The following is a 26,502-nucleotide window of genomic DNA, read 5'->3' on the forward strand; positions in this document are numbered from 1 at the left end:
TGTCACAGGCCTATATATATATATATATATATATATATATATATATATATATATATATATTTATATATATTTATATATATATATATATACATATATTTATATATATTTATATATATTTATATATATATATATATATATATATATATATATATATATATATATATATAATTTAAATGTTATGAAGTCTGATGATAAAATGAGTTATTGCATTTACTATTATTAATATGCATTTTTAAATAAACATTTATTAATTAAATCAGTTTCACTTTTAGCAATTGGTTTGCAACATTGGTTTGTGAAGTCACTCAACATTAAGTTAATTTACACTAGTTATTATGTTGGTTATTTTTTCTGGAAAATATGTCACCTTTTACGCATGATTCAATGGCAAATTTACAAAATGAGGTTAACAGCCTGAAATGTTGGTTGTAGCTGTCAAACTCTGATGATGAAAGCAAGATGATGGTGTTGTCGCATTCCTTTTCAGAACGAACTTCAAAGTAAGTTTTTAGAGCAAACTGTCTGAGGAGACTGTCAGACTGACAGACGAGCAGCCAGTTTCCACTGGGACACTGATGAACAATGACCTCGTTATCTTATGAGTTGCTGTGTTTTTAGTTTTGTGTTTTTTGAGTATGCTTGGCTGGGCATTATGTTTTTGATTAAGTTAGTGTCAGTGTTTGACAGTCCTTACTAGTCTTGGAGCGTAAGTGTGTTTCAGCCTAAATTCTTAGTTTGAATCCATGTGACATAAGCTGATTTGGGAAGAAGGCAAAATGGAAAAAAATGTGTCTGCGAGTGTCTACCTATCAAAACACTTTAGAATGAGTTGTGAATTATTACTAGGTTTAATTGAAGGTTGATTTAATTAAAGTTCTCATAAGAATACAGGAACATTGTCAAAATCGTGAGAAAAACTACTTATCAGGATCTCAAGAAAACAACTTCTGTTATGTTGAAATCACAACAAAACAAGTCTTTTGTTACATCAAGCAAATGACTTTTTTAATGTTAATATTATATCGTGATCATTAGTAAACAACTTGGATGCTATACTTTATTAGAGTAACTAAAATACTTTTTAAATTATACCTGACAATTAAAATAATTAAAATCAAGTTTATTTGTGCAGTGCTTTTCACAATAAATTAAGTTTCAAAGCAGCATCACATGCATGTTTTAATGTTACAGTCAGGAAATACTGTTATAAATCAGAAATTAATGTGTCAAAGTAATGCCCATGTGGCAGTAATATACAGCTATAAGATCAATTATATTTAGTAAACATCATGTATTCCACAATGATGTTAGGCAATGAGAAGTTTGTGATTTTGATGATTACAATATAAGGATAATAAGGAAATAAATGTAAGTATAAAATGTATACTATAGTCATTCATCAATGAGATCATTGTGTCAGTTTTTGTAGCTCTGCTATGACTATTGCTTGTCATTCTGGTGAGCCTCATGCTATAGCCTTTAGCTGTAGTGGCACCCTGCTGCTACAGTTTACACAACATGACCTAAGCGAGAGCTGCCATATGTCAATGCTTCATACCCCTCACAGCCCGACACCAAGAGCTTTCAAGAGAAAAATCTGTGTCCATTATTAATAACTGTAGTTGCTAGCTCAAATCTATTATCTTAATAGTATACTAATAAAAATATTAAAAGAAAAGACAAAGATGGCTGTGAGGAATAACGTCTCAATGATAAATTTCAATTTTAGTTTTAAGAGATTTGTAAATGGTGCACATGTACATGGAATGACTAACTTTGAATGGATGCTTCAACACTGGATCCATCATCCAGAGACATTGATTTTTCTTCAACTGCTACACAGATGGCATGCAGCTATCCGTCTAGTTCTAGCTGGACGGCCTGCAGTGCACGGATCTATGCTTACTCGGCAGAAGTCTCAGCCTGAGTGAAAAACATCACCTTCAACCCAAACAGGCACATTATTATTTGTTATATTTAACTGACAGGACACCTCAGCCAGATACAGTAACATAGCTTTAATAGCCCAATGGTTCGCACCTCACCCCACTGGAAGTCACTTTGAATCATACACATACTGCTATAGGAAAGACATATTTCATTAATTCATTCCCAGACCTTTCTATTAATGAAATGCATTTTCGCAGGTCATTGTGTGGGATTATTACTGTCTTGTATAGAGTCTTTTGTTTTGTATACTGTTTTATGCGTGTTTATTATAGAACCACAAATGTAACATCATACCATGTTTGGTATCTATGAATTTGTACTTTGATGATCTAAATAAGAGTGTATATTATATGTTAATACCCATGCAACATATTAGTGTTCTGAGAATATTTAATGCTCATTCAATGGCCAAGTCAAAGCAAGTATCATACATTTAACTAAAAGAAACAGGTTTAGTATAAGATGTAGACCCCATTCTAAAACGGTGCTGATGGTTTCACTCAGGTGGTTAACTGACTCATTTCCCATAGTTGCATTCTCCGTTTCATAAATCCACTTTTATGTATGCGTGAGTGTGCGTGTGTGTGTGTTTGTTAGGCTAGTTATGTGTTTAGTTAATAAATCTTATTACATGAGTTTATGATTCTGCCACTGCTTGTGGATAATGCACTAGTACTGTAAGAGAGTGATTTTCTGTGGTCATGAAATAATAATAATAATTTCTTTGTGTTGAGTACACTGAATGTTTGCTGGACGAACAAGATTAGTTGATGATAATACTATTTCTGCTACAGTAACTACTGGCAGCTAAGATAAATAATTGTATTTTATTATAATCATTTATGTACATTTCCCTTTTGAGTTAATTTGCTATGATTAATTGATTGACTGACTGACTGACTGTTTGAATGGTTGATTGGTTGATTTTCCCTGATATAACTGTGGCCCTTATTTTCCTGTTTCCCTTTCATGTATGTAGTTCACTTGTAGTTCATACTCACATTATTTATTTAAAATCATTTGTTTGACTTTCAACAAAAATTACAGCAAACAAATAAAATGATAATTATGATAATGGGTGCAGCAGAAAGCTTTTGGTTTCACTTCTCTGCTGTTAGAAGCAATGTTTAAAAACATAATGTAATACTTGTTTTGGTTTCTCAATCATATTGACTGAATTGTTGCCTCCAGAAAAACTATTTAAATGTAATTGCATCACTTCTGCAAGGTTGTTAAAAGGATTCCACGCCAGACTCACAGCTGTGATGGCAGCCTCCTGCCACAAGGGGTCTCCAGTTCTGTTTTGCAGTAGTGAGACCAAAAACATCCTGGAGTTTGCCTAAAAATGAGCTTTTGAATGAAACACCATTCCTTTCTTATTTCTTTTAGCGATAACAGAAATGACGACTCAGAGAAAAAAGGAGGAATGTTCATACCAAGAACAATAAGGATAAATATATTTATACATCTGTGTTGTTATCATTATAGCTGTGGTGTGGACGTCTTTGTTGTCATAGAATTAGAACAATCATTAAGACTTTATTATGGTTAATGTTATCCTCCTTGGTGTAGACAGGTCTTCACCTGGTAATAAAATGGCATTATAATATTCCTCAGATTTGTGGATGTGATTCAAGAGATGCGGTAGGTCTATTTACAGTCCTTTTTATTCTGTTTTATTCAGTTCTGTTTATTCTGTCAACCAAAATCTCTCCATAATCTTATCAGCAATGGTGTCACTATGATGTCATGCGTCCACCAAAACAGGACACACAGGCAGAGAGCTGAATGCTCATGAAAAGAATGGAAATGCCAGCGGACATATACCTTGACATATGAGCCGGTCCCTTACCACACATTTAAACAGCAGCTCTCATTTATTTTAAGCATGGTCATATGAGGCAAAAAATAAATTATGATACAATCATGCAGTGCTAGTCTATAAAATGAACCTGGGAGGCCAGAGCAGTATATTTGGACACAATAATTAGGACACTTGTCAGAATACAAGCCGATCCCAAAAGCATTCACCTGAGATGACTCCACAAAGGTCTTTTTTTTTTTAAAGAGAGAAGCTCTTGAATACTGTGACTTGGAGAAGCTGCAAGGTCTAGCAGCACCTCATCATCCATTTTGAGTCTGTAATAAGTCTGTATGACATTGATGAAAGCGTGAAACATGTAGTGAAGGCAGTCGAGCCACATAGGGTGTGTGACTAATTGGCCAGAGAGGACATGAGGAGTGAGGCTGGATGGCTGACTGATGATTTTATTAACTCTCTGCAGCTGGGCCCAGTCCTGAGGTATTGAGGACTGCTCAAGAGGCCTCATACAGTCTCCTGGGAAACTAACAGTAAGCGCAGTGCTTAGACCAGACCCCCCTATTCTTCTAGTGTGGGAGAGGAGGGAAATAGGGGGAGGAGCTGATTTCATTCTTTACCCCTTGCTTCAGTTCTCTGGTATGGCACATTTGGAGCAATGGAGCATAGATTTTGCAGTATGGTTTTAGATTTGTGTTTGTATTAAGAGTCTATCCCTTGTCAGGTAATAATGGATTTAAATTATTCAAAGACACATTACAAATGCAAATCAATAAAAAAATTATATATATATATATATATATATATATATATATATATATATATATATATATATATATATATATATATATATATATATTTTTTTTTTTTTTTTTTTTTTTTTTTTTTGTGGGACTCATTAAGTCTCATTATTAAACTGAAATGTTTGAATCTTTTTTGTTTGTTTGTTTGTTTTATTTTTGCCACAAAATTTCTGTTGTTATTATTTTTCAATGTATTGTATTTTCAAACAAATACATTATTATTAATGCCAATGTGGTGTAAAGAACATGTAGAATAACATTTTGTTATCACAAGAAATTTAAATTAAATTAAATTTGAACAAATATTACATATTTTGACATATTTTAACATTTTTGAAATTAATACGACAACATTTATTTGTTCATTAAAATTTCATTATACAACATTAATAATTTATTATGTTAATAAATTGACAACAGGAAAAAAAGACTTTTTTCATGAATACATTATGCATATATTCTAAAAAAAAATGGATCAACATTGTTGATCATATTAAACATACATATTTGTCACTGTCAAATAAACACTAAAAACCAAATTTGGTATTCATGTGTATACACACATGCACAGGTCCAATGCCTTTATTTTTGCCAGCACTCATCTACAAATGACAGTATAATCAACATGTTCCTGAACACTAGTTGTTTCTCTTATTTTCATTCTTCCCCATTCACTTTAAATGGCTGTGGAACACCACAAGTGTGACTTTGTGCCATTTTTTTTTTCGTTTACAAAATAAAAGCATTTCCAACCAAACTTCCTGATTAAACATTAAAGTGCACTAATACGATAAACAGTTCAAATTTTCATAATTTTTTTATCAAATTATCAAATTAATTTTTTATTATATTTCTTTCTTTTTTTTTTTTCACTCAAAAATTAGGTGCCTACTCTCAGATATATAAGGCCTACTATTAAACATAGAAACACAAAAAGTCTTAAATTAAAGAAAACAAGTTGACAAAAAGATTGAAATGAATATTTGGTAATAATATGGCATAATGAGAGATTTATAAGCAATTGAATGTAGGCCATTAATTTTTGACCGGGAACACCACAGGTGTGCCTTTTGCAATTTTATACAAAATAGAAGCATTTCAAAACTAAATTCCTGATTAAACATTAAAGCACATAAACAGTGCAAAATGTCATCATTTCTCATCTCATATTATGAAAATTATACATAAAAATGCTTTTTTCACTCAAAGAAATTAGCTACCAACTGTACTCACAGAAAAATGAGACCTACGATTAATCAGATGCAAACAGAAACACAAAACCAGTCCTAAATGAAAGAAAACAAGTTTACAAAAAGGTGATAAGCATAATGAGAGATGTATAAGCAATTGTTGGATGCCGGTCATTTTTGACCAGGAACATCACGAGATTTACGTAAATCAGAACACAACCAGAGGGTTAAATAAACATATTTAGCTCTTGCATTTTGTTATTTATAAGATGGGGATATGAGTAGGCTATGTTTTGTCATATTTTAATTATGTATGTTCCATCTTCCTAATAAAGCTAAACAGATATCAACAACATACCAAAAATGCTGCGGAAAACACATAATTCCCTAGACAGTCTTCCTATGATTCTAGGAAGATGCGAGATTCACTCAAGCAAAGAGCGGCGAGGAGCGAGCGCGCGTCTGCGATGACGCGCTGACATGTTTCACTACTGAGAGCGTGCAGCCTGCGCCATGTGCTGCTGTCTGTCCGCTTCTCACGGGAAGCATACCTAGACACTATTGGAGCGCGTGGTCCAAAAGCAGTCCCACCCAAAACAAATAAGCTTCATACTTGTCTAACAAGGGTCCACACAAGACATTTGCTCCGTTAAGAATATCTAAAAGTAAAGATAACGTCCAGCAGGATGGAGCAGTCGATGCACATGCACAAAGAGAGGAGAGAATTAACCCTTGCGGTCGTGAACGGAACTCCCGTACAATCTGTCGCGTCTCTTTTGTTACACATTACGGGTTGATGACTGAAAATAAGCAGAGGTTACGATGCTCTCCGCGTGCTTGTGTTAAAAAGTGGACCGCCCTCCTCCCTCATATCTGTCCCCTCCCTCAAGAAACCCCCTTCCTAGTAGCCTTTTGTGTTGATGGTCCCCTACACAGTCACTGCATTCCTGTTTCGTTTGCTATCTGCTCATCCGAGACTCGAGGTCTGTATTTGAGATCTCCATGAGAAAGTAGCCCGATTGCGAGGAAATTACTCACATTTACTTCTGGGACTTTGCTACGTTTTAAGTGGAGTGTCCAGCTCCATTCATACTTTTATCCGTTCACGTACCTTCAGCGGACGAGGGGAAGTGAACACAAAGATATTTTGTACAAGCGTGAAATGGATTAAGTCGCACTGAGGAAAGCTGGAGCACCACAGACGAACCAAGCGACGGCGAAGGGGTCGGAGGGAGTCGATGAATTTCCAACATCCCCGAGAAAGAGGTGAGATATATGAGTGTGTGTCTGATGACCGAGCGAGCCTGTTCCTGGGAGAACCTTAAACAGCAGACATGCTGAAACCTTACATGCAGAATACAGATTTTGTGGCGGGTTTGTAGATTTATTTTCTGAAATGCACATTAAATATAAAAAAGTTTATTTTTAGCATTAGGCTGGGTGTCTCTGTACCACATCCCAGAATAATTCATGACACCATTTCAGGAGAGGAGAGAGGTGTAGGCTGTGTGAGATGGGAACTGACCACGAGGACATTTTGAAATGCCAAATCTGCTAGAAAAAAAAAATAACGAGAATATTAATATTCTACTTTAATCAGGGCTTGGATATAAAATATACAATTAGTGTTAGAAAACAAAGAAAATATAATTGTAGCGTGAAATCTCGTGTGCTCTATTCAGCACAATTGACCGTCTTCATCCCTAATGTACATCTGATGTAGCCATGTGTTAAGAGCACTGCTCAGTCACAGTTTCAGAACCATGTAGTGGACAGCGGCGCAGCTGGTACAGTAGATCAGTGATTAAAGGGTGGGAAATGTGTGTGTCTTGGGGGGTGTTAGGGTCCTTGGTCTTCAGATGGTCAGAATCTTAGCCCTCCCCCTCCTCCACAGAGAGGATGAAAACTACAATAATTATAAAGTCTTAATAATCGTTTAATAACACAGCTTAGTTATATGAGATTTATATGTACAGTATATTGTAGAAACTTTCTGTAAAGTTGCTTTGCAACGATTTGTATCGTGAAAAGCGCTGAACAAATAAACTTGAATTGAATTGAATATGAGAATAGTGAAAATGACACATCACTTTCAGATCGATGAACGATAAAAAAAGAATAAATAAGAAAAAAGAAAAAAGAAATTATATGGAAAAAAGTGCTCATTTAAAATGCCTGCAGGGTTATTGATGTAAAAAAAACAAGAACACATTTTTTTTATCTACATAACATGCAAATATTAAACACAATATACATTTTCAATAAGAAAAAAAAAATTCTAAATAATATTTACTATTTTAATTAAAATGCTAATTTCTGTTTTGGTGTTAAGGAAGGGACATCAGACTTACTGACATATGACAATAATAATATCAATAATAGTAATAATAATAAATGATTATGATAAAAAGACTGCAGTACATCACAAGTGGATTTCCAAGGTGAAAACAGCTACATATTGCTTTCATACTTTGAGAAATGAACAAATTTGTTACTCAAATTTCACAACCCATACCTATAAATCAATTCCTTCAATTCACTGTGGGCATTTTAGGTTATCTTAGTATGTGCAGACTCTCTTTCAAGTTCCTTTCGAATTTCTTTTTCCAGTTTTGAGTTCATGAGTGATCATTTTAAGTTTAAAGGAGTTTAAAAACCTCTCCTTTCTCTACGTTTAGTATACATATTTATTCAGTACCAACTTCCCACCAGCTCTGACATATTCCTGAAGAGACTCACAGACCGACTTGATTGCTGCTTTATTGCTAAGCTCCTTGTATTTGCCAGCCAGTAGACTCTTTGACCGCATAGACTTGAGTCTGTTCATTCCCAGCCCTCTCCTTATCCCCCTCTCTCTTCAGAGACAAACAAAGTTGTGCAGGATAAATAGTCCCCTCTCCCCTGAAAAGAGCCTTCTTTGTTTGTGCAGTGTGAGGCGTGGAAGCTGATAGGGCCACCATGTGTCACCCAACTTTCATTAGCTGTCTGCCTGGAGAGAGATGAGGCTATTCAGGCTTTTGCATGCTAAGTCAATACTGAATTCCACAAGGTTACTCCAGTAAGGGAAGCTTAGTCACTGATCTGTTAGGTGGCCATATGCAGAACTGAACATTTACAGTGCTAATAGTCACAGCAGTGGTTTTATTCTGATGGCAGCAGTATTGAATCCTGATATTGACTGGCTATACAGTCTACCTCATCAAATACCACCACAATGTTGTAATATCATCAAAAAACATTAATCTCAACATTTCTGGTTGGACTGGAGTTATGTTTCATAAAGCTCTGCTTTTGAACCCCTTTAGACATCACAGAACATCTTGAACAGATTATATTTTGTGTCATTGAAAGTACTCCCCTTGCCAACTTTAGAGGTCTTTTTTATTTATAACCCCAAAGACCAGTGTATTTGATTACATGCATGAGGATATGGTTTATGAGCCTTTTATCACGGCATGGCTTGCTTTCCAACATCGCTTCAAAAGAAAAAACGATATAACAAAAAAAAAAAAATTATAATAATCATATAAAATGCAACATTATACATTACATTTGTTTGTATGTAATAATGTGTCATTTAAACTAAATAGTTATGAGACACATTAAAGATGTAACTTTATCTTTAATGACTCTTTAATGGGTGTATTCATTTTACACTCCCTGTATCTGCCTTTGTGTCCACCCATCCACATCAGAGCCACAGAAAATGTGTTCGCTTAGCAAAGCAAATTACAAACATGCCAAGTGATCCATTTATCAGGCTCATCTGAACACTTAGATATTCCCAAGACCATTTGAGGTTGAGCTGAATAAAAGTTGCAGGATATTTAATACCACAAGCAAAGGCACATATCTTTCAATAGACCTTCAGGTTAGTGCCTTATTTCGTTTTTGAGATGAATGAAAATGTGACTGTGAGGCATAGAATACATGTCTCATTGCCATACCAAAAAAAAAAGACCTTTACAATGTGTGCAAAGACATTTTATTCATCAGTGTTAAATTCAATATGTCATCTAACCTGATTAAAGCTGCGGTAGGGAACTTTTGACGCTCTAGCGGTTAATAAACAGAACTGCTTGCGTCTTGCGGAAGAACATCGTAGCCGGAACTACTTCTCTCTGTTTATGTCTATGAAGAATCACAAAGGTACTGGGTTACTCCGCCGCGGTGCCCCCGAAGCAATCTAAAATAGTCCGAATATAAACACTTATTATAGGTGTACCCTAGTGATTCAGGACAAGCCAAAAACACGGTTTGGAAATGGATTCATGGTGTACTCACTTATTATATACATTTTTCTACATTTTTAACACAGACAAAGTTACGGACCGCAGCTCTGATTGGTTGATTTTTTACCGGGAGCGGTCGGTAACTGCAAATGATAATAGGACCACTGGGAGGAGCCAGAGGAGCTTGATTTTTTTCACAGATTATCTGTCTCATATTCTACTGTCAGGACATAATGACAGGTTTAACAAATATGTAAAAAAAAGATATATTTACAAAAGTTACCTATTGCAGCTTTAAGGTCTATAACATGCACATCTAGTAAATATCATCTGTTGGATCTTATTCGGTTCTCACTTTTAGATTTTACACGACCAAACACCAAAATGATGTCTCCAAAAGACAAGCCCAAGAAGAAGCCTCCCAAAGACAGCATGACACTGCTGCCATGTTTCTACTTTGTGGAGGTACGTATGAGCTCACTGTGTTTCAGTTATTGTGAGGAAACTTTGAAAATCTCTACGAGGCTTCTTCATCCTGCCGATGAACTGCCTAAAGAATAGCATGACATGTTCTGCATCAATGCCTTATCTTATAAGAAGAGTCATCTGCATAGAATGCCATTTACATGTTGCTTTAGTTACAATATGATATGTGATGAAATTTAACAGTATGAGCCTGAAAAATGAAATGTGGATATTATCCTGTATGTGGTTAAAAGGTTTTGCCAGGATTTCAGAAAATTATTATTCAGACTTAAACTTCTTCATTCCTATTCAGTGTGATAATACTGATGTAAAACTCTCAAGAAAATAGTTGAAACATGAAACATCAAAGGAAAATGTAACTAGTTACTACTGGACCTAATTTAATGTTTACATAAATATTTAGACACTTAAGTCGCATTTAAAATATCTGAATATCATCACACTTGTGTGTATGTCATCAAATTGGATTTTAAAAAATTATAATAATTAGTCTCATGTTTTACTGGTTTTATAAAATCAGTTCCTCTCAAGCTCACACAGAAATCATGTTTAGTTACGATAGGTGTAGTTAATGTACATAAATGTTTGAAAGTCGAAAATAGTTCAAATTATTTTCTTTTTTTTTTTTTTTGAAAGAAGATAATAGAAAGTTTGAAGCATATATATTTTTTTTCTTTCAAACAAATGCTATATTTTGTTATTTCAAGCCAGGGCATTCAAGCATTTTTAAGCTTGGGTTAAGTGTTCAAATATTTTTGGGACCACTGTATGCATAATACTGTTTTCATGAATAATTCATGAATGCAGTAAATGTTGACTGATTCCTCCTTCCATTATCCTCTCCAGTGCCACCTTTCCCATAACCCAACTATTCTTCTTTTTCTTACCTTTTAGCTGCCAATAGTGGCATCCTCCATGATCTCGCTTTATTTCTTGGAGCTGACAGACGTATTACAGCCAGCCAAAGTTGGGTTCCGTTGCCATGACCGCACACTGAGCATGCCCTATGTAGAAACGGGAGACGAGCTCATCCCTCTGCTCATGCTGCTCAGCCTGGCCTTTGCTGGCCCTGCAGCGTCTGTGAGTGTTCATACTCTATTCATAAACAGCCTAACCTATTTATCTCACTCTTTATACTGTGAATATTACACAAAATCCTGTTACTCTATTCACTGATGAAATGTGGACAGTAACAGCATTGAAGCAGCAGTGAATTGCATGGTCAAGGACATCTTGTTTAAAGCATAATTAAACACTTGACAGATTGGATTTCTGTAATGTTGCTTTAGGCAGCTCTCATTCTTCTGTGCGTTTTTGGCTTAGATCATGCTGGGTGAGGCCTTGATGTACTGCATGCAGTCCAAACTGAAGAAACGCCATGGTTCAGAAGGGAGTATAAATGCAGGAGGCTGTAGCTTTAACTCCTTCTTACGCAGAACAGTGCGCTTTGTGGGTATGTTAAATGATACTTCAGTGTTGAACAATTTACAAATAAACAGTATATTGGGTCAAATGTTTAAAAGTAGCATTTTATAATGACAAATCTACAAAGAAATTTTAGGTCTGTCTCAGTTCATATCACATGCATTATTGATTTTATTGCTAAGCTGACCCTTTAAAAACATCCCACAAATGGTCAATCAATATGTTTCATGATTATAGAAACAGTCTTAAGTTGGCATGGCTAATGTCATTCACACACACAAAAATATTCTAAAACCAATTTGTTGAGCATACTCAATATTTGTAATAAGGAGTTTAAGGGTAAAGTTAAAATTCACAGTATATGCACATAATTAAAATCGATATGCAAATAATACATATTTGTATGGTACACATACAAAAAAAAAAAAAAAAATCTTTAAATGGTCCACTGGATTTCTTATTCTTAGTTTTAATACTCAGGAGTTAGGACCTCTTCTGACTTCTTACATTCATTATTCATACACTGACAGCTTTCAGACATTTTTACAGGTTTTTCTATTTTGGTAGAAGCATATGGTCGACTGTTGGCGATGTAAGAATCACACAGATAAACAAAAACAAGTCTGGCTCTGTTCACACGTTTCCACACTGACAGTTTCTCATCCTCTCACAGGTGTTCATGTGTTCGGGCTGTGCGCCACTGCATTGGTGACTGACGTTATCCAGCTGGCCACTGGGTATCATGCTCCCTTCTTCCTAACCGTGTGCAAACCCAACTACACAATGCCGGGTGTGGCCTGCGATAAAAACCCCTACATAACCCAGGACATCTGCTCCGGCCGGGACCAGTATGCCATCCTGTCAGCAAGGTGAATATACACAAACAGCACCATGCTTTCTCACATATGCCTGGGGATATCCATTTTGTTGTCGTGTTTAGACTGTTACCTGATTTGCATATTATATTTCCATATACGTGCTCAAACACAGTATTGTTTATTTCTATGCAATCCACATGCACAATTTATCCCTTTTTTCTGTCTCTGTGTTATCAGGAAAACTTTCCCCTCCCAGCACGCCACACTGTCTGGCTTCGCAGCCGTCTACATCTCTGTAAGCATTTCTCTTTACTTTTCTCAGGGAACTTTGATTTAAAAATGATCTCATGCAAAATACTTGTAATTTGAAAAATCGTGCCTCTGTGATCACTAAGCTAGCATTGTTATCAGAAGGATAAGCATTAAGTAGCGCAGAATCTTATCAACTGCTGACTGAACTCTGCTGATTTCCTAAAAAGTGTAGGGTATATAGGCCACAGCCAACTTGTTGTCTCCCAGCTGTAGAGCCTGAGATGCTCATTAGTCTTCTTTTGTTAGAAACCCCTCACTGAACTCAATGTGGGATTCCAACTGTTAATAGAGTCATTATCTCTGGACAGTTAAGAGAGACAGGCAAGCAAGCTGCTGTAACAGCATTTGGAGTATTTGGGGTAATTCTTATTGAAATTAGTGTTACCCTGTAGAATCTAATTGGCTGACCTTAAAAAAAGCATGCAAAGCAGTAACTGTAAAAATAAATTAAACAGAGGTAATTGACTCGAGAAAAGTGGACTAGGAATTGTATGTCTTTCCCCATGAGAGTATGTGGGTCTCAAATATCAAACTTAACCGTTTAAGTTTCTGGACTAATTTTTAATATTTAACTCTTAGATTATGTGATTAAAGTCTCTTTTTTTTTACTTAATTACTTATTGAATAAGAATTGAAAATTTTTTTTTTTTAAGTATCATATTTTAGCATATGGAATGGAAGGGAAATTATGCCTGAACAATGTTTTTGAACAAGCCTGATAAAAAAACTAAAAAAAAACAAAAAAACAGTTTAATTAATAATTATATAGTTACAGTTATAGTTATAGTTATTAATAATTAATTCTTGCATAAAAAAATCAAATGTCCTTATAAATTCCCATGCTTAAGCATTAATATGAAAATTGTTCTAGTTGTTTGTACTTGATAATTCTGAGTTACTACTAGGGCTGGTAAGTGATACAAATTTTTTATCTAATTAATTACATGATGTGGTCATTAATTAATTGAATTAATAGCATATTAAATTTGGAGAAATTACTCTGAAAAGATAATTTAAAGTAATTGTTGTGCAAAGCATCAAACAGAGATTACAAAAAATAGGTTCAGCAAGAAATATTTAGTAAATTTATAAAAATACATATAGTCTTTTGAACCATGTGAGTAAATGATGACAGAATTGTCAGTTTTGTATGGGTGAATTATAACTTTAAATATTTTATTTTCTTAATTGTTTTATTATTACTATGAAAATAATAAATTATTTCTTTAATGGAATGAAACTCTAAATGATAAACTAAAACTGCCAATAGATGGTCTTAATGTCTTAATGATTAAGTCATTGAGTCATTTATTCATTCGTTTGATTGGTACAAATGGCTGATTGATTTAGGACTGAAGTAAGGGTTCTTTATGAATGGTTCATTGAATCATTAGGCTTGTTCGACTTGAAGCAGATCATCACCATCAGACCAACCGCAGTACTTTGATGTCATACACCGATCATCTGTGCTGCGCCACTTCAAAGCCAACGCTAAATTACCAGCCCTAGTTACTACTATTTAAAACCTTTATTTAATGGACTTTAAAGGACTGTAAAACTTTACAGTTTACAGTGAAACATAAACTTCATTAAAACAAACAAGAACAGTGAAACCCCAAATTTTAAGTAGAAAAGGAAAGTTTCAATTAAGATCTTTTTTTCAGGTTTCATTTGTGTCATGTTGTTGTGATACTCATGTTTCTCTACTCAGATGTACTTCAATGCCACCATATCGGACAGTACCAAGCTGCTGAAGCCTGTGCTGGTGTTTGCGTTTGCTATAGCAGCAGCCCTGGCAAGCTTGACCCAGATCACCCAGTATCGAAGCCACCCGATTGACGTCTACGTGGGCTTAGTGATTGGGGCTGGCATCGCTGTTTATCTAGTGAGTCTGTGTTTTTAGTTTGACTCTCCAAGCTACTTTTGCTTTGACAGCTTGATTTTTGGGTTAGCAGAGGATATCAAGACTTGTTTATCTTCCTCTTTTCAGTGTTTTATAATCTGACGACTGCAAGCTCTATATTTAGGTTTTATTTTCTATTAGAGGAAGAGGAATCCTCAAGGATTCATCAGGAACAATTTCACAGCTCCTTTTCAGCCTTTCCATGTCATCTTTTTGCTTATTCCCTTTCCTCTGATATGCTTTTGTGTAATAATCTCTCTAACCTGTCAAGTGGGTTAAAACTATTTCTAAAAATGTAATTTACATTACAATAGTAAATAGGTAATAGAAAAAAAAAGTGAACTGACAAAAAGTGAAAGTAATAAAACTTAAGCTCTGTAGCACTGAATAACAATAAGTGTTTCATTTTTACAGTAAAAATACAATAAAATACAAAATACACTAAATACATTTTCATGTATCCAAAAAAAATGGCACTGTCAGTGGAAAACTTTCCCAGATTTGTAAAAGCTAAAATTCCAGCAAAGCGAGAACTAACTCTCTATTATTATGGGCCAGTGTTCTTATGAACTATTCAAGCACATTTGACTATAGTGTGTAAATAGATTTGGTGTATGTGCAATCTAGTTTATTTGTCTTCATGAGGTAGAAATCTTAGATTAATTAGTGGACTTTCATTAACCTTTAAATAACAACTGTTTCTTACTCTCCAGGCACTATATGCAGTGGGGAATTTTAAGTCCAATGAAGAATCCTCCCCCAGGCCCCTAAAGCAGCCCCCTCCTCCACAAAAAGATCCTCTAAGAGAACTGACTCAGCGTGGACATGACTCTGTGTATCAAAAGGCTCATGCTTCAGAAAGCAACGATGAGCTATCAGCCCCAGCACATGTTGCTGGCCTGAACCGTAAGGTTCATAGAGAGAAGGCCTCAATGGGCAGCCTAAAGAGAGCTAGTGCAGATGTTGAACTCTTGGCTCCTCGCAGCCCAATGGGAAAGGAGACCATGGTGACCTTCAGTAACACGCTGCCCCGTGCTAACACCAATGCTATGGAAGAGCCTGCTCAGCGTCACATGACCTTCCACGTGCCAATGGACTCTCAGCGCTCTAAACAGCTGGTGTCCGAATGGAAGCAGAAATCAATAGAGATGCGTAGTCTCACCTTGAGGGATGAGGAAGAGGAAGAAGGAGCAACTACAGAGGGAGTTGACGGAATTGAGGGAGAAGCTTCAGAGGATCTGGGCATGCCGTCCTCCCTTTATCCTACCGTGCAAGCAGGAGGTGCCAGGGCAATGATGCCTCAGAGGCCCGGTGCCCCGCAATTGGTTCATATCCCAGAGGAAGCTACCAGACCACCACCAGTGTCACCTAAAAGTGCCAACACACGGGCTAAATGGCTGTCCATGACGGAGAAAGGAGGTCCAGTGCCAGCTGCCACACCAGAACCTCCACGGCTGCCCAACCAGCCACGGGTTATGCAGGTCATTGCTATGTCTAAACAACACGGCCCAGGTAGCGTCTCTTCACCAAAGTCCTCCGAGACTGCCTCGTCCTGTGCCACCTCCAGCACCGGCTCAGAGTCTCCGTACTACCGCATCCCTTCGGAGCAAGACAGAAGCAGCATTGTCATGGTAGACACTCGTGCTCCACATCACCCAGTGGTCCGTCTTTCTTCAGGCAACAGTAACACATGGGATTGGAGAAGCACCTCCAATGGCAGCACTGAGGTTCACGAGACCAGCCGGACTTTCCCCAGGCAGGAATGCATCCGTGATTATCGGCCCATGAAAACAGACTCCCTCTGCTCCTCTACCAGTGATCCTGACCCAGGGATCCTGCCTCCACCACCTCATCCTGACCTGCTTCTCGACAGCAGTCTCAGTCGAGGTTCCTCGCTTTACCGTAAGTCCTCAATTACAGCTAAAGACTGGGAGCCTGGGCAACCTCACCCAGAGCCGGACCACTTCTTTAAGAACTTGCAAACAAACAGATCATTTCAAGACTGAAGATGTTACTGTAGGCAAAAGCAGGGACACTACAGACTTCTTTTGGGAGGGACTCAATGTGAATAATTGTTTTTTCAGTGGACGGGCGAAATAAACAGCCTTTTTGGTTACCTCACATCAAGCATCTGGGGTTTATTAGTGCAATGGAGCACCAAAAGGATCACACAGACTTGAGAAGGTGTACAGTACATGCACAATCTGTAAGGAAAGATGACCTACAAACCTCAAAACATGAAATACAAAATCAAGTTGTGATTGATACATTAAGGGTTTCTGTTCTTTTCCATCTTTGCGAATTTGAAGTGCAGAAAATGTTGTCCCATTCAAGAAGTTCTCATGAACCAAGACATAACAACTAACCATATTTACATTAGAGGTTTCATTCATACACAAAGACTTACATTGTCTGTACAAGAAGAACTAGTGTTTCATACTCATTGGTGACATTTGTATTGTGGGAATGTGAGCAGGTAAGCAGTCTCATCGCTTTGCTGTATATGGAATCAGTTTTAAGTAGACCTAGTCACTTTCTCCTTTTTATACAAAAATAAGTACTCTGCTTGTGTGTACGTGTTGCATGTGTGTTTATTTATGTGTCTTTTTGACTTTGGATGGACTGTTATATATCAGCAGGGATGCTCTCCTTCATTTTCCTGCCCGATGTTAAGTTTTTTGTAACAAACTTTGACAAATAAATTTGTTATAATGCTGTCTGCTTTTAATCCGAGAAGCTAATGAATTCTGATAATCATCTCCGACATTTTGAGGTACAAGTGTCTGAGAACAGAGTATTACAATATATACAGAGTATTAAATATATATATATATATATAATTTCTCATTCTTTTTTCAGAACATCAACATCAAAAACAACCCATGCATTTATGCCTACCACTAATAACAGGGCATGCATTCATTTATTTTATTTTATATTTATTTTATATTATATTTGCCAGAAATTGTGTCCCCAACTAAGCAAGCCAAAGGTGACAGTGGCAAGGAACCAAACCTCCATCTGTGACAGAAATGGGAGGGGGGGGGCTTGGGAGAAACCAGGCTCAGTCAGGGGACCAATTCTCCTTTGGCCAGATGAAACCAGCATTGTGTGGTTTAATTCCAGGCTGCAACACATGTCAGATTGAGCAGATTGAGTCTTGTGCCGATGGCCAATAAGGTCTTCACAGGGGATCTGTCTCTAGGATTTGTCTAGTTGACATGGTCTCCACTGACATTCAGGGCTGTAGAGGTCATCTCAAGGTGCTGATCCACCATCTGGACTGGATACAGGCAGACTGGATCCAGGCTACTGCAGTGACCATCTGACAGACTAATATTAACATAGATGCCATTCTTCTAACAATGTAACAATTACATCAGGTGTTTTAATCAAACTGCACTGTTCATTTTGTTTGAATATTGCAATTGCATGATTAGCTGTTTTGTCGGCTTGGACCACAATATATGATGACTATATCTGAGTTCTATATCTACTGAGCTCACAGGATAGCGTGATCAGCTGTGTTTGGATTCCTTACTCACCTGGATTTAACCTGCTGGCAACATGCAGTTTCGTTGATTTTCAGTTATATTTCTTATTGTGATTTTAACTGGAGCTAACGGCAAGAAATAGCCTATAAAACACTTGGATTTCACCATGGTAAAATACTTTTTAAACTTACATCACTGTCTGCTTCATACTTGTGTTTTGCAAATGCTGAGATCACTGCATCTTATCTGCTGACCCAAATATGTTCATCGGGGATCCCACCGGAGTCTTCATTCAGCTAGTGCTGGGGTACATGCAGTTTAGTCAGAAAGTCACTTGGATCGTTCTCACAAAACGGCGCACAGAGTTTGTTACACTTATCTCTCCTATCTTAATAAATCTACTGCATTGATTGGAGGTGTCCGTCTTGAAGAAATTAGGTTTGTGCATCTGAACACTTGCTCTATAAACTATAAAGCGTCTTCAATCTATGACATTATTGTGGATAAGAATCTGGATTTTGTTTGTCTGTCAAACGAGGAAACATTTGAATCTTAATATGTGTGTATAATCAAGGTACACTTAAATTGATTAACCACAAACCACTGGTAAAGGTGGCGGTCTTTGTCACTGAAGTTACACTACATTGTTTTTTTGTTCATTTGAATGTTTGGCACTGTAATAGTTATTCACCAATTCTTGTCTTAAATATCTACCATCCTCCAAAATGTAACCCAGCATTTTTTTTCTGAATTCACTGAGCTTTTGACACTTGTCAGTGCAATTTGTTCAGCTATTATTTTAACTGGTGATTTTAATCTTCTTAACAATCTTAACAATAAAAATTGCAACAATACAACTCCCACTCAGTATGTCAATTTTCCAAGATATATGCATGGTCATACATTACTTGGTTTGTACTACATCTGTGATTATTGACTACCTTGAGTGTACTGATGCACCATGTATAGGTGATCACAAACTTATTACTTTTAGTGTGTTTCCACCTTCTCTGCAGACAACAAAGGAGAATGTAATTTGCTTTAGAAAAATCAGAGACATTGAATTAGACAGAGGTGAACTGCCAATTGTTTCCTCCGTTGAACAATATCATCTGGATGAGTTTGCCCCCATGAAGAAACATGCTGTTTCTTTTAAGAGGTCTTCTCCATGGTATACACCTGAGCTTCATAAGCTTAAGGCAGCTGGTAGGCAGTTGGAGTGACAAAATATAGGACATCTTGCCAAATTTATTCCCAAACTTATATATGAACAGCATCAGATTGAGTAATAAAATTCTTTGAAAATTGCAAAAACAGAGTATTATTCAACGATTGGGGTTTTGAATCCACAAGTTTTGTTTAATACAATTAACCATCTAATCAATTCACTAAGGTTAATTTCTTCACCACAGAGCAGTATAATTATTTTCTTAAACATTTCTCATGTAAAATTGAGAATATTTATAATACTATGGCATCTTACTCTGCTTCATCTGAATTAATATACCTGTATCCTTTTAACTCCCCTTTCTCCGTTTTTAAGTTTTACTGCTGTTTGCTCTGATTTTATTTTAAAATTGGTATCAGCAATGAATTCTTCATCTTCTATACTTGAACCACTTCCTGCTAGTGTCTCGAAGAAGTGCCTGCCAGTTATTATTCCTCATATTAAAGTGATTGTCAACACTTCACTTGTTTTAGGGATTGTTTTCCCAGCACTTAAAGTAGCAGCAGTTAAACCAGTTTTTAAAAATTTGGTTGCGATACTGCCGACATGTCTAATTATAGGCCTATTTCAAAATTACCATTCGTTTCTAAGGTTCTTGAGCTTGTAGTAGTTAGTCAGATACAAAATCATTTCTCTGCGGGCAGAATGCTAGAAGCTTTTCAGTCAGGGTTTAGGTCTGGACATAGTACGAAGACTGCCCTTTCTAGGGTAATGAATGATCTCCTTGTGTTGCAACAGATTCTGGGGCTTGTGGTATTTTGGTTTTGTTAGCTGTATTCGATACCTTTTGTCACACTATACACTTTCTGGTGTACCATTGCAGCAGGGTGTCCCTCAGGGGTCGGTATTGGGTCCCACTCTTTTTAACATTTATATGTTGGCTCTTGGCATATTATTCATAAGCATGGCCTGGGTTATCATTGCTATGCAGATGATACCCAGATTTACATTAGTACTCAACCTGATGTTACATCTGCACTTTCAGTTTTATCTGCTTGTCTACTGCAAATACAGTCCTGGATGAAAGAGAACTTCCTTCAAATAAACTGTTCAAAAACTGAAGTTCTATTGATAGGCACTTCAACTGCTGTAAATAGATGTAATAATTCTAAACTTACAGTGGATGATTGCCTGATTCTTCCTTCTGTGCAGGTGCAGAATTTGGGTGTGATTTTTGAAAACTAATTTTAAGTATGTTACTAAAGTAGCTTTTTATCATCTTTGGAATATTGCATGTATAAGACCGTTTCTCTCTATGCCTGATACAGAAAGGCTTATTCATGCCTTTATAACATTTATACTTGATTATTGTAATTGTAACTTTTTGCAGGGTTACCTGCAAATTTGATTAAGAGGCTGCAATATGTACAAAATTCAGCTGCTGGTGTTTTAACTTGTACTCCATCCTGCAGTCATATCACTCTTTCGCAGCTACACTGGCTTCCAGTTCAACCACGCATTGATTTTAAAGTTCTTATCTTAACTTATAAATCAGTACATGGGCTGGCCCCAGAGCATACTTGTAATTTGGCCACAGTGTTCACACCATTTCGGTCTCTCTGCTCTGCTGGTTCTCTTACTCTGTACCAGCATAGTTGTAAACTCAAAACAATGGGTGGGAGGTCATTCTTGTGTTGCTCCAGATTGTGTTGCTCCAAAATTCTTTGTCTCTTCATAACAGTAATGCTCCGTCTTTTGATTGTTTTAAGAAATTACTCAAAACATATCTCTTTAGTGAAGCATTTAAATTACAATCTTACAGTTGTTGTTGTTTTATTATTGTAGTTTTATGCTGTTTTAATGCCTTGAGTGTAAGAAAGGTGTATTACAAATACAATTTCTTAATATTATTAATATTGTTAAACTGATAGAATGTGTCTTGCCTCCTGAACAATGCTAGGTAAATTGTTGCAGAATATAGGTGCGAAATAAGAAAAGGATCTGCCGTCCACAGTTGATTTTGATATATCAAATGGCCAGAGTTTTGTAGTTTGCAGTGGACATGAAGAACAATTATGTGATCTTGCTCAGTTACTGAGGAGCTAAACCATTCAGGGCTTTTTAAATAATTAGCAAGATTTTAAAATCTATACAATGTTTAATAGGGAGCCAGTGCAGTGTTGGCAGAACTGGGCTAATATGGTCATAATTCCTGGTTCTAGAAAGAACTCTAGCTGCTGCATTTTGGACCAACTGGAGTTTGTTTATTAAACACACAGAGCAACCACCCTATAAAGCATTACCATAATCTAACCTTGATGTCATGAATGCATGAATTAATTAATGTTTCTGCATATGCAGTTTGCAGTGTTATTCATTGCTCTTCTAATAGAGGAATGGTAAATCATGTGAGCTTTAGGTTGTAAGAGAGTATCTTTTCAGATTTCTCAATCACTACATGGGTCACTACAACATCGGCCATCTATAATTAATCTGTCAAAAAGACACCCAACATAATTCATGAGATTTTATTCTTTAAAAATTAATAAATTAGAGCTGCTGAAGACACAAGTATCCTAAGAGAGGCCTGTCTTGTGGCTATTTAGGGTAAGGACCACGGTTATTAAAACAGTTAGAGAGAATATGGCGTGACATGCCTGTTGTAAAGACAGTGATCAAATCATATACTCATTTCACTATTCATTTCAGAATAGTGCATTCAGTGCCCTGGGCCAAGTAAGACTGTGACTCAATATTGCAGCTCTACAAGAAGAGTGAATGTTCCCTTAGTGGGCCATAAAAAGATCTGCAGCCTATGCTTCTGTGGAATGAGTGTGACTCGTATGCGCCACTCCAACGGCATAGATTTGACCTCCTTGTGATGATTTAACATTAGAAGAAGCCAAAAGAAGAAAATTACAGAGATTGAGCATTTGAAAACAATGTGGAAAGATATTGTGCAGTGGAAGGCTGCCAGTCTGATTTATAGGATGATATCAAGGCTGTTGGCTTTGCAAATATCATGTTACAGAGGAGACATACAAAACTGTCATGCAGGACACAATGTCTGGGGGTTCTGCCCAAGAGATCAATCAAACAGATCCAACAAGTGCTGTATGTGGCTTTGAGTTATGAATATTCTAATATTCCATTTAATTATGGTGAAGAAGTGTATTCTACAGCTAATGTCATAATTAAATGACTTCTTGATGGTTGTGATGTTTGGTAAACATAAGGTTTGCAAGGTTTTTTATGATTATAAGTAAAGAAATTAACAATCAGCCACAATTAATCAGATGTTACACTGTTGTTTTTTATGCCATTTTGAAAAATTATGTCCCATACTAACCAGATAAATTCTGTGCCAATTATGTTTTACACCCTTTCCAGAGCTCTGGGTAACACAACAGTTGTCCATCCGCATTGATTCAAAAATTTAATTCAGTTGGCCACAATGTACCTTAATGACACAGGGATATACAGAGTCTTAGATAAAGCGTCTCTGTGATCTTGAAGATGTTCTTGAAGGATGCAGGTTCAACATCAACCATGAAATGAAGAACAAAAGGAGGGGAAGAAAGTTTACTTCTTACTCGAACAGATTGTGCCACAAATGGAGAAGCTGGCACACATTACATGACCACAGATGGAAAGGCAAGAACAAACTCTTTTTGGCTTAATCAAGTTTTACTGTCCCTCATTTCGCTTCAGTAACAAAAGGCCTTATTCATAATTCACTATAGTGAATGTGAGGAAGCATCTGAGAAGCTAAAGCTTCTCAAACAAGTGTGCACTAAATGCATACTACAAATGAGTGATAAAGTGATTATAAACATTACATTGTAGTCACTTGCAATGTTAGTATCTGAATTTTTGAACAAGTGGTGAATACATTTTGAAACAAGACTGAAATGACAGTGATTTAAAAATGCAACTGGACTTGACCTAATCTCATTTAGGTCTCACACACTCATGTGTGTGCCTATACAAATCACAGTTATTATATGCAGTGTAGGCGGTCTGAAGGGTGATTTGAGCTTGAGTGAATTGATTTGAATTTGCTTGCAGATGCATGAAGATTCTAAACTGTAACATCGCTGTGAGCATGTCCTGCAGGCTGACGTTGCTCTGACAAATTTATACTGTTCTTAAAACAGATAATTGGGAAGACTGAATGCTTGCTTATGTGTTCATGTTCTGCATTCACAGGAAGACAGTAAGGGTGGACAAATCAAGGTGAATTGTTAATTAATGGCCAAGGCATCACTTGCATGACTGCTACTACTCAAATACTGCATTGATTGCCTCACCAGTGCAGTGAGACAATTAAGAACAGGCAACAAATCTACTTTTTCTTCAACATGTCATGTGCTGACCCAGGTGATTTGTGTGAAAAGATGCTCTGAGCAAAAACAGCAGAAAGCTGTTGAAAATAAAAAAAAGTCCCAGACAGGCCACAAACAGTTTGTGCTCTGGATGACACAACACTGGTTTTCACAAAGAATGCAAGGATAATACATTGGACACTTAAACGGTTTTGGTGCTTGAATTGAGGAACTGATTAAATTAATTAAATTAAAGAAGACTAACTATTAGTAGAGTTTACGGTTATGGATACTACTCCTCAATGGCATTGTTTAATGAGCAGTAACTTTGCTTGTGCTAGTGCAGTACTTTCCAGTATTTCTCAAGTATATTTATAGAAAGTACAACTCTGTCCACAAAGGTAATTCATGTTTTGTTTTTTGTTTTTTTTTGTTTTTTGAGGATGAGAACCTTTGCCATGAAGAAGGATGGATTGGATTACAGATGGATTACAATTATGCTAAATATATTGTTATAACATCAAATTTTACCACCTTGAACTCTTTTGTTCTTATTGCAAATTACAAAACATATTTACACACGAATAACCTAAGGATTCAAAATCTGCTGCAGCATCGTCAGTTTCATGAATGAAGCTTTTACGCCCTCTAGAGGAGATTGATTCATTGCCATTGTGTGACATTTGTAGGTTATTATGCAGCTGTGCTGTAAGTAGGCTGTAAAATATATCTCTAACTCAAGATTATTTTTGAGGGATATACATAAAGGGAGTTGAGGTATCATTGAGATATGTTAACTTGAATTTAATACCAATAAACAAAGGACACAATAAATCAACTAGACAATATTCAATTTATATTCTTTATATTAAATATACAATATATTTTCGGTGTTTTTGTCCTATTTTATCATAACATGAACACAAACCTAAAGGGATAGTTTACCCACAAAGGAAAATTCTGTCATCATTTAATCACCCTCAATGACTTTCTTTCTTCTGCTGAACACAAAAGAAGATATTTTGAAGAATGTGAGTAACCAAATGGTCCTCATTGACCTTCATAATACTGTAAAATATGGAAGTCAGTCGATACCATTCAAACAATTTGAGGGTGAGTATCATGTACTACTGTAGAATTTGTAAGGAGCAGATACAGTCAATTGATTGGTTGCTCAAATGTCACAATAACAGACTGTTTTTGTAGAGCTAAAATAATTGGAAGAGGCTCACACCAGAAGCCTTGCATAATCAATGTAAAAATGGCATTGCCCCAAAACTGTGTTTAAAAATGTATATAAATATATAAATGTAAGAAAATTGTGCTGTTATATATGGCTACTGCAGTCCCAACCTATATGACAATGGCCGAGCAACCATTATAAGATATTGCTCATAATTTTAACCAATCAAAAAATTGATTGGGAAGTTATCTGATTTGTGGATCTCCCATCCGGTCATAATACACACAATGCCTCATTATTAGAACCTTGCTTTGCATTTTTTTCCTAATTGACAGGATTGTAATTAAAGCAAAAACTTCAGTTAACACCGGCATCACTTTCATTAGTAGCAGTGCTGCTACTTTTTCAAGTAATGTAAAGTAATGAATATAGTGGCAGCAGCATCATTGAAGAGGGGAATCAAGAGAACTAAAACAAACCCTGAAAAAAAAAACCTGTAATGGAACCACCAGCAGAAAAAAAAAATCAATGCCTCTGAATCCCACCCAGCTAAAGGAGCGAATCAGTTTATTATTTACTGTGAAATATAAACTAACAAAGTACATTTTATTTTACATTATTGTCAAATTAGCAATTTAAAATTGTATAAAATACGAAACACAATATTTTTGACCAACAGTCTTGCAGATTTCAGTTTTTTGAAAATCCCCAAAATTTAAGCCAATTAGAACCCTACATAAATGCATCCTGTACATCCAGTCATTTTGGGTTCAGGTCCGCTCAAGGTAAGGATGTCTATAATATCTAGAGAATCTAACCTTTAGCATTTCAGTTAATTTCTGTGGCAGCTGCCAAGTAAGCACATTGAAATGTACTTATTTAGAGCACAAGCTTTTGAATGGGTGTCAGTGGAGTAAAATGCTTTTTACCACCATGTAGTTCCAGAAAATACCAGAAGGGGCTAAAGAGAACAAGTTAACCAAACTGATATCTTGTTTAAAATTCCTGTGTAAACATTCTCTTTACATGTATGATAAATGCACTTCACCTGCACATTGCAGGATTATTTTGTGGTTTAAAATAGAGACTAATCAGATTGTTGCTGACCAGCTCATTGATGCAATTAGGATCCTCTGGAAAGAGTAATTGTTGGTGATTTTGAATTGTACACAGAGTGGCCTACGTGCTCCATCGAGAGTACTGAAGCTGACTTCTGCTGATGAGACTGCAAACCATGTTCTTCAGTAAATTTTTTACTCCACTTTTTTTTTTCATTAAAAACTTACCACTATGTCGTTCCAAACCCATAAAAGCTTAATTCATTTTCGGAACACAATTGAACATATTTTGGATGAAAACTGGGAGGCTTGTGACTATCCCATAGACTGCCAAGT

The 26,502-nt window shown here is 36.2% G+C and overlaps 1 protein-coding gene across 1 annotated transcript; it reads left to right on the forward strand.

Moving 5' to 3' along the window:
* Positions 1 to 6,572: 6,572 nt before the first annotated feature.
* Positions 6,573 to 17,666, forward strand: LOC113117319 (phospholipid phosphatase-related protein type 3-like). Its single transcript, XM_026285925.1, has 8 exons — positions 6,573 to 7,028; positions 10,356 to 10,459; positions 11,375 to 11,560; positions 11,804 to 11,933; positions 12,579 to 12,774; positions 12,961 to 13,018; positions 14,747 to 14,920; positions 15,652 to 17,666. The coding sequence occupies exons 1-8, from the start codon at positions 7,001 to 7,003 to the stop codon at positions 16,942 to 16,944; spliced, it is 2,169 nt and encodes a 722-aa protein (XP_026141710.1). The 5' UTR covers positions 6,573 to 7,000; the 3' UTR covers positions 16,945 to 17,666.
* The last annotated feature ends 8,836 nt before the right edge of the window (positions 17,667 to 26,502 follow it).

Source organism: Carassius auratus, chromosome 2 (assembly GCF_003368295.1).
Source record: "Carassius auratus strain Wakin chromosome 2, ASM336829v1, whole genome shotgun sequence".
Lineage (NCBI taxonomy): Eukaryota > Metazoa > Chordata > Actinopteri > Cypriniformes > Cyprinidae > Carassius > Carassius auratus.